The sequence below is a fragment of the Ochotona princeps genome, chromosome X (assembly GCF_030435755.1).
Source record: "Ochotona princeps isolate mOchPri1 chromosome X, mOchPri1.hap1, whole genome shotgun sequence".
Taxonomy (NCBI): domain Eukaryota; kingdom Metazoa; phylum Chordata; class Mammalia; order Lagomorpha; family Ochotonidae; genus Ochotona; species Ochotona princeps.
The window spans coordinates 71,193,061-71,205,578 of NC_080865.1; the positions used below are offsets into that span (position 1 = coordinate 71,193,061).

Here is a 12,518-nt window from a genome sequence, read left to right on the forward strand (position 1 = left end):
ATACCAGGCTTGTCTCACAAGGAGTCCTGGGTACTTATGCATAAATTGCCTCTCTTTTTCTTTTCTTTCTTCTCTTTTCTTTTCATTTTTAAAGACTGATTTCTTTTTTTGAAAGTCAGAGTTACAGAGACAGGAGATATTTTCTATCCATTGGTTCAATGTTACATAGCAGCGTAAGCCTCCGCCTGCAGCAACAGCATCCTATATGGATACCAGTTGCAGTCCCAGCTGCGCCACTTTCGATCCACCTGCTTATGACCTGGGAAAGCATCAGAGATTGATTCATGTCCTTGGGCTCCTGACCCCCAAGGAAGACCCGGAATAAGCTCCTGGCTTCTGGCTTTGGATCAGCCCAGCTACACCTGCTATGGCTATTTGGGGAATAAAGCAGGGGATGGAAGTCGTCTTTCTCTGTGTGTGTCTCTCTCCATTTGTCCCACTTTTCTCTCTATAACTCTGCCTCTTAAATAAAAATAAACAAATCTCTTTAAAAGAGGGAATGGTATGGAGTTGCTGCAGATCAGGGTGACACAGACCCCAAAACTCAAATCCCTGTAGGGACATTTGTGTCCTAAGCCCTTGAAAACCCAGGAGACATAGGATTTAAATTTTAGAAGCGTGGACAGGTGCAACCTATTCAGTTTCAACATTACAGAATAATTAACCAAGGCCAGGCCACCCATTAATGAACTCTCAATTCTGTTCTCCCTTCCCCTCCATTCCCCTTCTCTTTCCTTCCCTTATTTCTTGTCTTTGTTCTCTCCGTTTTTTTTCTCCCTTTTCCCTTCTTTCTGCACGTTATCCGCTCACAATCACTTCTCTCTCCATACTTTGCAACTAGGCCCTAGGCAAAATCAAGCTACCTCTCCAGTCCAATGTGAATGCAAACAACCCAGGGTAGCTAAGACCCACCTACTGTCACTTCTCTTTCTCCTGGATATGTCACCAGACATGGCGTGAGTCTATTGTCCAGGAGAAACCTCATTCTTCCAGTTCATCATGCTCAGGAAACCACCTGAGCACCTATATCCTTTGTGCCACTACCACCAGCACAGGTCAGAACAACCTCACTAATTAGAACCTGGGGGACTCCAGGTCGAGGGGACTCTATGCTGTCCATCATCCCCTTTCCTTGGTGTTCCAAGGCTTTATTAAGCAGCCAGAGCAAAAATAAATCCCGTGGGCGTTCCTTGCCAGATCTATTTTTAAACAAAATCAATTAAGTAATTATCCAAGTCCAACCCAGTGCGCTAAATAAAACCTGCCACTGCTGAGCATCATCAGCCTGGAGATCTGAGGCTTCTGGGCTTGGCAGGAACCAGCATTTCAGGATCAGGGAGAGACTTAGAGTGACAATTTCTCAACTTTTCTATCCCATTGCTTCCCAGCTTAGCTTTACCCCAGGCAAACTTGGCCCATGGCCCTACCCCACCAACAGGCATACTCCAACTCAGGAGGACTTGCTTGTTCCTGTTTCCATGTGATCCCTAGATCTAGATTGTTCTTTTCTGGATTCTGTAATAGTCCAGACCTACGGATTCCCTCAAAGTCAAAATCCAATTTATCTTACCTAGGTAACCTTGGCCATTTTGTACCTTTAGGTTTGTTTAGGTTTTATAATGTTTCTGTATATCAAACCAGTATAATAAGAGTGTAAGACTGAAGTCAAATTCTCACTTTTGCTATAACTCGCATGGGGATTTGGCAACAGTGCAGAGCATTCCCATTGAATTAGAGAATCTGTTCATCTGTGCAGTTTTTGAGTTCCTGTAGAAGTGATAGTGTTGGCTCAGGGAAGTGGTTGGAGTCTTCTGACAAGTCTAATCATTCAAGTAAGCACACAGTAAATACGTACTGCTCATTCATTTTGTAGTCATTTATTGAGCACCAGCCATATGCCAGGAATTTTGTTAAGTGTTATGAAAACAGAGATGAATAGGATAGAGCCATTGGGCTCTGAGTTCACTAATTGATTCCAAAGCAAAACAAAACATGTTCTTCAGGAATATAAGAACATTGAGAGTGGTGTTCATAAATTGTGGTAGGAATTCATAAAATTCAAGGCTAAATCTAAAATATTGCTGATATTGAACCAAGACTTTACAGAATACATATGTATTGCTGAGTTTGGGAGGATGAATAGGAGTTTTCTGATGAGGGGAAGAATAAGGCAGAGGGAAAGAATAAGATAGTCCAGTCAATAAATAAACCCTGAGCCAGGGAATCTTTTTGCTAGGAGTTTAGTAGGTGCTCTGAAATGGGCTTTGCCAACGGTTCTCCATCAGGGCCAGTACTGCATACTCTCAGAAAGCTTTTGGAAATGTCTGAGAGCGTTCTGCATCGTCATCCTAAAGGTCATCCCAGTGGCATTTAGCATTTCAGGATCAGAGATACAAGCATACTTCATCATTGAGGATTTGTCAGAAGTATAGAGGTATGAGAAAGGCATGGGTACTATGGATACGGGGGGTGATAAGACATGATTCTGGAGAGGTAGGTAGGGGCTAGGTCTGAAAGAACCTACGATGCTGGGAGGGAGGAGAATGGCACAGCAAAGACATGGAAGGGGAAAAGATCTCACCTTGTAAATGGCATGTGGAAAGGGGGAGAGGAGGTGCCAGGAGGTAAGATCAGGTGAGTGAGGTGGGCTCCCAAAGAAGCCTTTCATCAGACTGTCAAGTGTGCAATGGGCTCTGCCCTAGGCTGTGGAGCTTTGAACCCCAACACAGGGCATGTTTCCCAACGTGTCAAAGAGGGCGCTTTTGATACAGTCCAGTGTCTTCTTGGGGAATTTGGTTCTGGACTTTGTGTAACATTATTTATTCGTCTGCTTTTTCCTGTCTCTGTCTGCCCACACTTTTGACTCCCTATACACCTTCACCCCCTTCTCTCTTGCCTTTCCATACACTTTCTGATTCCCTCCTCATTGACCCTCTCCTGTTGACCTTTCCCTGCCTGTTCACAGAAAATGATGAAGAAAGAAGCTCTTCTTCTCATTCCCAATGTCCTGAAAGTTTTCTTGGAAAACGGGCAAATCAAGTCATTCACATTTGATGGCCGGACCACTGTTAAGGTACATAATGTTTCCTCTCCTAAGTTAGCATTGCCCTCTCTAGAACACATAAGAGCTGTTTGGCCCACATTCCTCCAAATCTGCCTGTAGCTGATCATTGCTGGAGTAGGGTGACCTTTGAGTTCTAAGTTCTTGTGAACAAAAGCACCCAGGCCTCCAATGGTAGAAATAAAAGCACCCATGCCTCTGTTGAAGGTGGTGGTAGAAACTTGTATTCCCAATTGTGTTCTTCTAGTGATTGTAAAAATGTATTGTGAATGTGTGGGCACATAGGTAGGCATACCTGCTTGTGTGAGCTGCTTTGTGTTCCAGTGATGCACAATCTTCAGGACTCTGGGGGACTAAAGAATGAAAGATCATTAAACTATTCATAAAGCAAAGTGATTTATATTGATATAATAACACCTACACAAGTTTACAGAGAGAAGTAAACAATCACAAACTCCTGAGAGATTAGCTTAGCTATGCCTTGCTTTTTTAAATAACAACCAGATCTCAAGCACTGAACCAAGATTTGAAAAGTCCAGCCACAACCCCCTTGGCTGTTTGTTTGTTTGTTTGTTTGTTTTTCCACAGGAAGAATAATTACTGGGCTGTGATTCCTAACAGCTCAGCCAAGCATCAAAAAGTCCTAGTGATTCTCTTAATTTTGAAGAGTATAGGTGATGACACGATAACCTGTAGGTTAGATCTGCTCTGAAATAGAAGTATCTGTTCCTGCTTCATCTGGATTCTTTCCAGAAAAAAGAATGACAGTTCTAGAATGAATGACCTAATTGAACCAATGCTGCCTAATCTGCTGAGCGGCTAGACAACCTACCCAGAAAACCAATCATGGCTAACAGATGTCCTTATACATGGTGGCTTAAACCACTCTAAATCCCAGGACCAGGAATTTTTGCTAAGAGAGGCTGTCAGTTGCACAGTATGGGCCTTGCTAGTGGCTTTCAACCAGGATTAGAACTGTCCACTCTCAGAGAGCTCTTGAGAATGAGTGAAGGTTTTGGGAGTCATCCCAATGATTTGCCAGCTACTGGCACTTAGTGTCTCAGTTGTTCTGGTAGGGAAGGAGGGAGACATTGCCTAAATGACTTGCCCAAAGTTCCATTGGCACGTTGGTTGTGGCACAACATGCCTAAACCATGTTGATCAAACCAGTAGTTTTTGTGGAATCCTTAGGGCTAAGTGGATTCCCTAGGGGATCTAGAACCAAAAGGCACATCTTAGAGTGCCATGAGGTGGCCTCAGGTGAAAGGACTGGAACACTGAAACTAAGCTCAGCTATCCTAGGGATGTCCAAATATCCCTCATCCAGGCTTATCTATCTCCTTGTGTTAGAATCCTCCTAGGTCCTTACTCCTGCAATGCTGTGTCCACACTGGGCATTTGCTGCACTCTCTTTCCCCTTGGACGCTTCTTCACACATTCTTTCACCTGACATGATCACCACCATGTGGCTTGCAGGGAGTCCCAGCTCCTTCACAACAGCAGGAAGGGTGCACTGGCTAGTCATTAGAACTTTGACAGACTGTCAAGCCACTTGTTCCAGAGAGGTACCTGGGTGAATTGACAGCCTGGCACAGGGGTCATTACACTTGTAACGCCAGTTGGCAATCACTGGCTTGGCTGTCCACAATCCCAATGCAGCTGAGCTACAAAGAAAACCTCATCTGTTGCTGCCAGAGCTCCAGCAACACTGGCGCCTCTGTGACTACTTGGATAATACAAAGAGATCCTCTCAAGTACCCACTGATTTCCAGCTGAACATCTGAATGGCTGAACATCTTTCAGTGTTCACAGAGGGGCTTGATTGGCAGCCTGGGCTGTAAGAGAGCTTCACAATCTCGAGCCTGCTTTTTTCCAGCCGTTGGGGGCTGAGAGATACTGACTCCACGAATGCAACCACTGCAGTGCAATGCACCGATCTGCAAAAGTCACAGCCAAATAAACGGCCCAAGGCTCTAAACGGACACCAGGGCAGCCCCCTCTAACTTGTTTCCAGACACCCAAATATTATAAGTAGGACAGCAGAACAGATGGAGTGCAGAAGCAGTCAGATTTATGACCGTACACAAGACATGTGACATAGTTCCTCTGTGTGGACACATTTTTCAAGTTACTAAATTGATCATCTCAAAAATGAACATTCCACCAGTAACTCAAGTCATTTTATGTAGATTCTGTGTCTGGAACAAATACACTTTTTAATCATGTAAGCATAGCTTTTTGCTTTGGTTAATTCCTAAGTGAAGAATGGACAGACATACCGAAGTGGACATGCAGACTTCTGAGAGTGAGGGAAGAATCAGTAGAGTGTATTGGTTAGTAAGAATTTAGGAGATAATTTGGTGAATGGAAGGGGTGGGGAAGCATGCTTTCTGTGTGCCATACGCCTGACCAGGAAAGTTTGGAAACGCCTACCCCTAACCCCTGCATCTTAGGCGTTCCCCATGGCTAAGGGCTCTGAGCAACATACACCCTGAAGTACTGTACTCAGGTCATCATAAAGGGCAGCCTCTCTGCTTCTCTGCAGGGCTGCCTTTTCTCAAATTTTAGTTCTATTCCCCTCCTCCCTCCTATGCACACAAATGCATTCAGTGCTTTCACGTGGCTCAGAGCCATAGCAGATCACCATCTCAAGGTTCTTTTTTCTTCTATAGGATGTGATGGTGACATTACAGGACCGTCTTTCCCTGAGGTACATTGAGCACTTTGCTCTTGTCCTTGAGTATGCTGGGCCAGAACAGAATCACAAGTTTCTGCTTCTGCAGGACAAGCAACCCCTGGCTTATGTAAGTAGCCCCTTTATCTGGCTCGATGGCTTTGTGTGTGGCCTCTGTGAGAGAAAAGAACCCAAAGTGCTCCCTGTCTGGAAAATTCTTAATGAAATGTTCCGCCAGCTCCCAGAACTCACAGTTCTCACCCAAGCATGATACTTCCCACCTCCAAAGGGCCTTTGCCAATCCCATTTGTGACCTAAGAAGGGCACGTAGATCATTAGTCTTGGTCCTTAGCGAGAAGAATAGGAGGCAGTGATTTCTTGCCCAGCATCCGGAATTCTGAGTTCAAGAACAGCACATCTTCTGGAAACCTGATCTGCTAGCCTGTTCTTTCTGGGAGGAAACATGACCTTTCAGATGAAGGCTATACTATGAAGTTGTTGAAGGATGGAATCTTCTACGAGTAGGGCAAGAAAGAGGTAGAAGTGGGCAAATGACAGTAGGTCCAGAATAGGCAGCATGATAGCCATGTCACCTTCCAAGACAGAACAGGGAAAAGGAGGTGATTGTGCTGGCCTTTGTCGTGTGTGAAGGCCAAGATCGCTGGGTAGGAGCTCACCAGCAAGAAATGCCAGGAAGTACCAGAGAGGCAACCAGGGCCAGTTAGTATTCCCAAGTAGGGTGGGAAAGAATTGGAAAAGGAAGTTGGGGAAAAACAATCTTTTTGGAACCTACATGGAAGCCAACCAAAAACCAAAATCAGAGAAACATGAAAGGATTTTTGAAAAGAAATTATCTCTAAATATAGCTCTCAGCCAAACACAATCCAGAGGCTCATAGGTGGAAAGGAAAGTTTATGGGTGTGCTGTTCAAAGGGAGACTTCAGTGCCCATTGAATCCCCAAGTAGCCTTTTGAAGTCAGTTGTGTCTCTTGTTACAAATGAGATTTTACAGGTTGTTATTATGAAAAATTGTCAAACACATACAAAAGTAGAAGGAATATAGCATGATGAACTCTATTACTTATCCCAAGTTTGAATCATTAGCAATAGATGGCCAATTTATTTCATTTATACTTCCAAATGGGATTTTAAATGTCTGATTCGGCTTTTCATCAGCAACTTCGTTTGGTGGAAGCTGAGACCTTCTGCCAAGAAAAGGCAAGAAGAGTCTGAGGAGCTCCCAGATACTCTTTCTTCCTACCTGCTGTTCTGGGTCTTTGACCTGATTGTCAGTAAGGTCATGTCCTGGATAAGTAATTAAAAAAATACCTGTCACTGTTTGTCAGAAGGACAAAAAAGATGTGCCTCCTCATCACTTCGTTAAAGGTACATTAGCCCCCCTTAACTGTGTGGGGTATGTTCTGAGAACCCTAGTAGGTACCTAAAACCACAGATAGTACTGAGCACTATCCATTCTATGTTTTTCCTAGCCATACGTACCTATGATAAAATTTATTTTATGAAGTAGACATAATAAGATATTCATAATGATAAGGAATAATAAAAAGGATAACTACAATATATATGGTATAAGAGTGAGTGAATGAATTATTTGTGTTTCCCATTTAATATTTTGAGAATCACAATTGATCCATGGTAACTGAAATTACAGAAAGCAAAACTACAAATAAGGGGAGGGGCTTACAAATAAGAGGGGAGGGCTGCTGTATGAATTAGTCAGAGTAGGAAATAATAGCTCCCTTCTGCCCAAATCCCCACCAAAGAAGCCATCCAGGTAATTACCCACCATCCCAGCCATTGATTCTAGATATTTTTTCCCCACCCTGGGATTCAGGTGGTGCAACGGACACACTACCATGGAATGAAATGCCTCTTCCGAATAAGCTTCTTTCCCAAAGACCCCGTGGAGCTGCTACGTCGGGATCCTGCTGCTTTTGAGTATCTGTACATCCAGGTAGAGTCTGGCTTTGGGACACACAGACACCAGTGAACAAACAGGCAGGCTGTTCTGCATCACAATAAAGTCAACTATGGAAGTTTTTTTTTTTTCTAATCTCCAGGTAACTCTGAAGGCCCTTCCTTTTTTCCTACTATTGTAAGTCATAACAGAATTGGCTGGCCTTAGTGACGTGAGCTGGCTGTGGCTCATATTTCTGTCTGTTGGGCCACATGGATCACATCCATTTGCAGGAACAAACAGCTCTGGTAACTCTGAACTGTCACAGATTCCCAAGGTTTCAGAAGCCTTTTTGGATTTCAAGGAGCCAAGCCATTAGTATCTATTTCCAAGGAGATGATTCCCAATTCACTTCATCCAGAAACGTTCTTAAGCATTTATGCTGGGCCAGGTCCTATGCTAGGAACTGGCAGTCAGAGGTGAAAAAAAAGAACTATCTTGGCTCACTAGAGTGCCTATGTGTGCAAATACAGCAGTGGCAAGGTACATAGGCAGTGAGGACACCTGGGAAGTGGCTTGCCTACTCTACATAGGCGAGAGACGGGAAAGGCTTCACAAAGGAGGTGATACATGCATATGCTTAACCTTGAAGGATAAGTGAAAGTTTGCTCTGCAGAGATTAAGTGGAGGGGGCATATTTAAGTAAAGGACCTTGGCATTCACAAAAGTGTGATGCCCTGAAGTGGAATAACATGATGAAAGAATTGTGAGGGTAGCATGGCTGGAATATAGCATGTGAAGTAAAGGAGCATCAAGAAATGAAGTGGGAGAGACAGGAAGCAGGTGATGGAAAGCTTGGTAGCCTTTTTAAAAATATTTATTTTATTTTCATTGCAAAGTCAGATATACAGAGGGGAGGAGAGACAGAGAGGAAGATTGTCCATCTCATGATTCACTCCCCAAGTGACCGCCACAGCCAGAGCTGAGCCAATCAGAAGCCAGGAGCCTCCTCTGGATCTCCCACGTGGTTGCAGGGTCCCAAGGCTTTGGGCCGTCCTCGACTGCTTTCCCAGGCCCAAAGCCTTGGGAGCTGGATGGGAAGTGGAGCTGCTGAGATTAGAACCGGCGCCCATATGCGATCCCGGTGCATCCAAGGTGAGGACTTCAACTGCTAGGCCACCGTGCCGGGCCCACTTGGTAGCCTTTATGATTATAACTGGGAAGTGGTCCTCAAAATATGATCCCTGGACCAGCAGCAGCATCATCAGGTGGAAACTTTGTAGAGATGCAAATCCTTGGGCCCCAGCCCAGTCCTACTGAATCAGAAACCATGGAGCTAAAGCCCAGTGTTTATATTTTAATAAGTTCTCCAGAGGATTCTAATGCCTGAAAACCAGCGTTTAAGCAAAGTGGTGCTTAAACTATCTGCACATTAAAATTATCTGGGAAGCTTTGGAAAAAGAATTCTCTGTCCCAATCAAGACTTATTAAGTAAAAATCTATGTGAGTTAAGTCCAAATATTGGAACTTTCTAAAATTTCTTAAGTGATTCTGATGTGCAACCAAGGTGATGAAATTCTGCTGGAGAATGGAGGCCAAAAAAAAAAAAAAATGATGCACGGAGAATGGCCTGGTCAGATGAGCAATTTCTAATGATCGCACAGTGCCAAGGAAGAATACCAGATAGGCAGCTGTGGCAGTCATCCAGAGAAGAGATGAGGGCTGAAACGAAGGCCTGGGTTGGGGAGGGGAACTCTAGAGAGATTGAAAAGGTAGAGGCAATAGGCTTTGACTTGATGAGTGCCTGATAGAGATGGTGTCATTCCCCCCAAGCTCTGGAGTCCAAGCAGTGGAATGAATTTGGGGTAATAATGAGTTCATTTGGGGATACATTGAGTTTCAGCCATCCCCAGGACATATACAGCATTTGATGAGAGGCAAAACTTCAAACTCTCTCCAGTCTCTGACTGTGACACCCGAGGGTGTGCTGTGAGACATCATGGTTGTCCCCTCTGCTCCCTTCTGACAGCCTAAAATGTTGGGAAGATCTCTCAGACAGCCACGAGTTCCTGCACCAGTCCTCTGAGGTAGTGTGTTGTGGTTGCTGTATGAATTTTTTAAGTTCACTTCTGATTTTATTTGCCCTGAATTTCTTCATACAGGTTCCCAGGGATCATGTTGGTTCTTGTATTCTGGTATGTGGTGACAAGACCACATCTCCCTATCAATGCCCTTTGTGATGATACAGTCTTCAACTCTGTTCCTTTTTTTTTTTTTCCTATAAAGGGCTTGCTGGGCCCAGAGGGGAGAGGGGACTGAGGCCAGCAGCTTTCATCACAGCAGCCATGACATTGCCCATCTCCTCTTGCTTCCTCTTGGCACCATGTTTCTCCTTGCTCATTTCTTGATGAACGTGAGGGCCCATTTAGAGCCCATGAGTGGTGACATGGTACAAAACCACATGCCTCTCAGATTATGTCCCATATGAACTTTGCATGCAAGGTGAAGCACCTCCAGTAGTAATTGTCCCTTAGCTTATTCGTGTACTTGCACACTGTATTGCCATTTTTGAGGCCTATGTCACAGAACCATGGCAGAGAGCTGTAAGGAGAGAAGGTAGAGCTGAGACCCAGCTAATCCATGGCACCCAGCACCCCAACATGCAGGCTTCTTTGGGCTTTGGGTCATATTCAGCCATCTTCCAACCTGTGTGGAAACCCAAGAGTCTGGATGGCTGCAGATCCCAGCTGCCTGTTCATCATTGTTTAAGCAGCTTTATTGAGGTTTAATTGACACACAGCGAACACCACATGTTTAAAGTGCATAGTAGGATGAATCTTAACAAATGAGTTCACTCATGCAATCGTCACCATGACCAAAGTATCTAACATATACAATACCCCCAAGAATTTTCTCAGACCCTTTAGTAATTCATCACCCTTAGCCCCCTTGAGAACTACCGACCTTCTTCCTATTACTATATTGTTTTCATTTTCTAAAACTGTATTAAAATTTTAATTTATTTATTTGAGAAGGAGAAACCCACCCCTCTCTTCTGGTTTACTCCCCAAATGTCCACAATGACTGGTGTTGATCAGGCTAAAGGCAGGAGTTTGGAACCCAGCCCAGGTCTCCCACATGGGTGGCAGGAACCCAGTTACTGGAGCCATCACCATTACCTCCCAGGGTCTTGAGTTAGAAGTTAGAACCAAATCAAACCAAGGTACTTTGATATGGGTCACTTTGATATGTATCCTAACTGGTATCTTAGCTGCTAAACTGAATGCTCACTCTCATTTTTAAAAGAATTTATAAAAATGAAATCATACTGCATACATACTTATTTTGGTCTGACTTATTTCACTCAGCATAATGATTTTGAGATCAATCCGTGTTGTTGCAGGACTCAAACCCAAGCACCTTAATAAGGAATGAAGATGTCATAAGGCAGCATCCCAACCACCACAGACTCATCTCTCACATCTCACTTGCCATGCACTGAGAATTGCCCACTTTGAGTACCTACTCAGGAGCAGGCAATGGTCTGATAGAGGCACCTCTTGTCCTTTCCCCAAGGGCAGCACCATCTATCCCCTTTCCCTTAATATAGTATATCTTACAGATACCATGATTCTTTTCTGGAACATCAGAGAGTTGATTCAGGGGAGCAGGGAAAGAACATCTCCTTTGATTGACAGCTTTGGCTTGCCCTGTCTCTCACAGAGTCGGAACGATGTTATCCGAGAGCGCTTTGGAATGGACCCCAAGCCGGAGATGCTTCTGGGCCTTGCTGCCCTCCACATCTACATCACTGTCTCAGCTACACGTCCTAGTCAGAAGATCTCTCTCAAGAACGTGGAGTGAGTTGTACTGGGACCCCTTGGGAAGGGGGCAGAAGGTCATGTGGGAAGAAGATGCAATGGGTGAGCTATTCTATAGTTTCCAGGAATGTAGGTATGGCAGTCAGAACTGGTTTTTCCACACATGGATCACGATGCCTGGAGCTATAGCTTCTCCATGAGGCATCCGTGGCCAGTACTCTCCCGATATCATCATTCTTGATTTATCTCTATTCCTGATCCTCCTTCAGTCCATGTCTAGTTTACCCTCTTCCTCTTTCTGTCTTCCTTTGTCTCTCACTGATCTTTTACTTTTTTCCCCCATTTTAGGAAGGAGTGGGGCCTGGAGCCCTTTCTTCCCCCCTCCCTCTTGCAGGGCATCAAGGAGAAGAACCTCCGGAAATCTCTGTCTCAGCAACTGAAGGCTCACCAAACCTATCCTTCCAGTGGCTCTAAGGTACACAGAGAAGCCACTGGGCAGTATGGTCAGGCACTAGTGGCCACCAGGGGTAGTTTCTCAGCAGGCTCCAGACCTCTGGGAATTGCTGCCACTCTTTGACTCAGGTGCACATCCAGCTTGCCTGGAGGTGCGAACACTCACAAAGACGAGTTTCCCCAAAGCATGAGCATCTCCCAGAGCCATCTCAGCAGCACGCACCTTACAGCACTCAGGGTCCTCATAGTAGAGAGGCTAAGATGCTGGAGAATATAATCCTTCGGCCTTTTCACCAAATATTCAGTAGTGATTGAAGAACACCTATCACATGGAATGCATTGGACCTTGCAATAGTATGTTTTTCCACAGAAATAGCTTCTCTGTACCTCACTACCTTTCTGATTCATCAGTGGTGCAATACGGAATTCTGGAAGACAAAAACTTAAGGTGGGAGAGTGGCAAGACTTGGCCTAGACAATGGATGACTAGCTGAAATATCCAGGGTTCTGGCCACTGCTGCCTTCCCTGGCACCTTGTAGGGCACACCACCTTTTGCCCTCTTAGTGCCTCCCACTTCCTACCTCCCTGAG

At 44.7% G+C, this 12,518-nt stretch overlaps 1 protein-coding gene across 1 annotated transcript in view; it reads left to right on the plus strand.

The window, feature by feature from the left end:
* Positions 1-12,518, plus strand: part of FRMPD3 (FERM and PDZ domain containing 3) — a 63,243-nt gene that overhangs the window by 18,703 nt on the left and 32,022 nt on the right. The window contains exons 5-9 of the mRNA XM_004590171.4: positions 2,966-3,073; positions 5,734-5,865; positions 7,591-7,710; positions 11,377-11,513; positions 11,823-11,949. Coding sequence (XP_004590228.2) covers positions 2,966-3,073; positions 5,734-5,865; positions 7,591-7,710; positions 11,377-11,513; positions 11,823-11,949 — 624 coding nt within the window. The remainder of the gene's footprint in view (positions 1-2,965; positions 3,074-5,733; positions 5,866-7,590; positions 7,711-11,376; positions 11,514-11,822; positions 11,950-12,518) is intronic.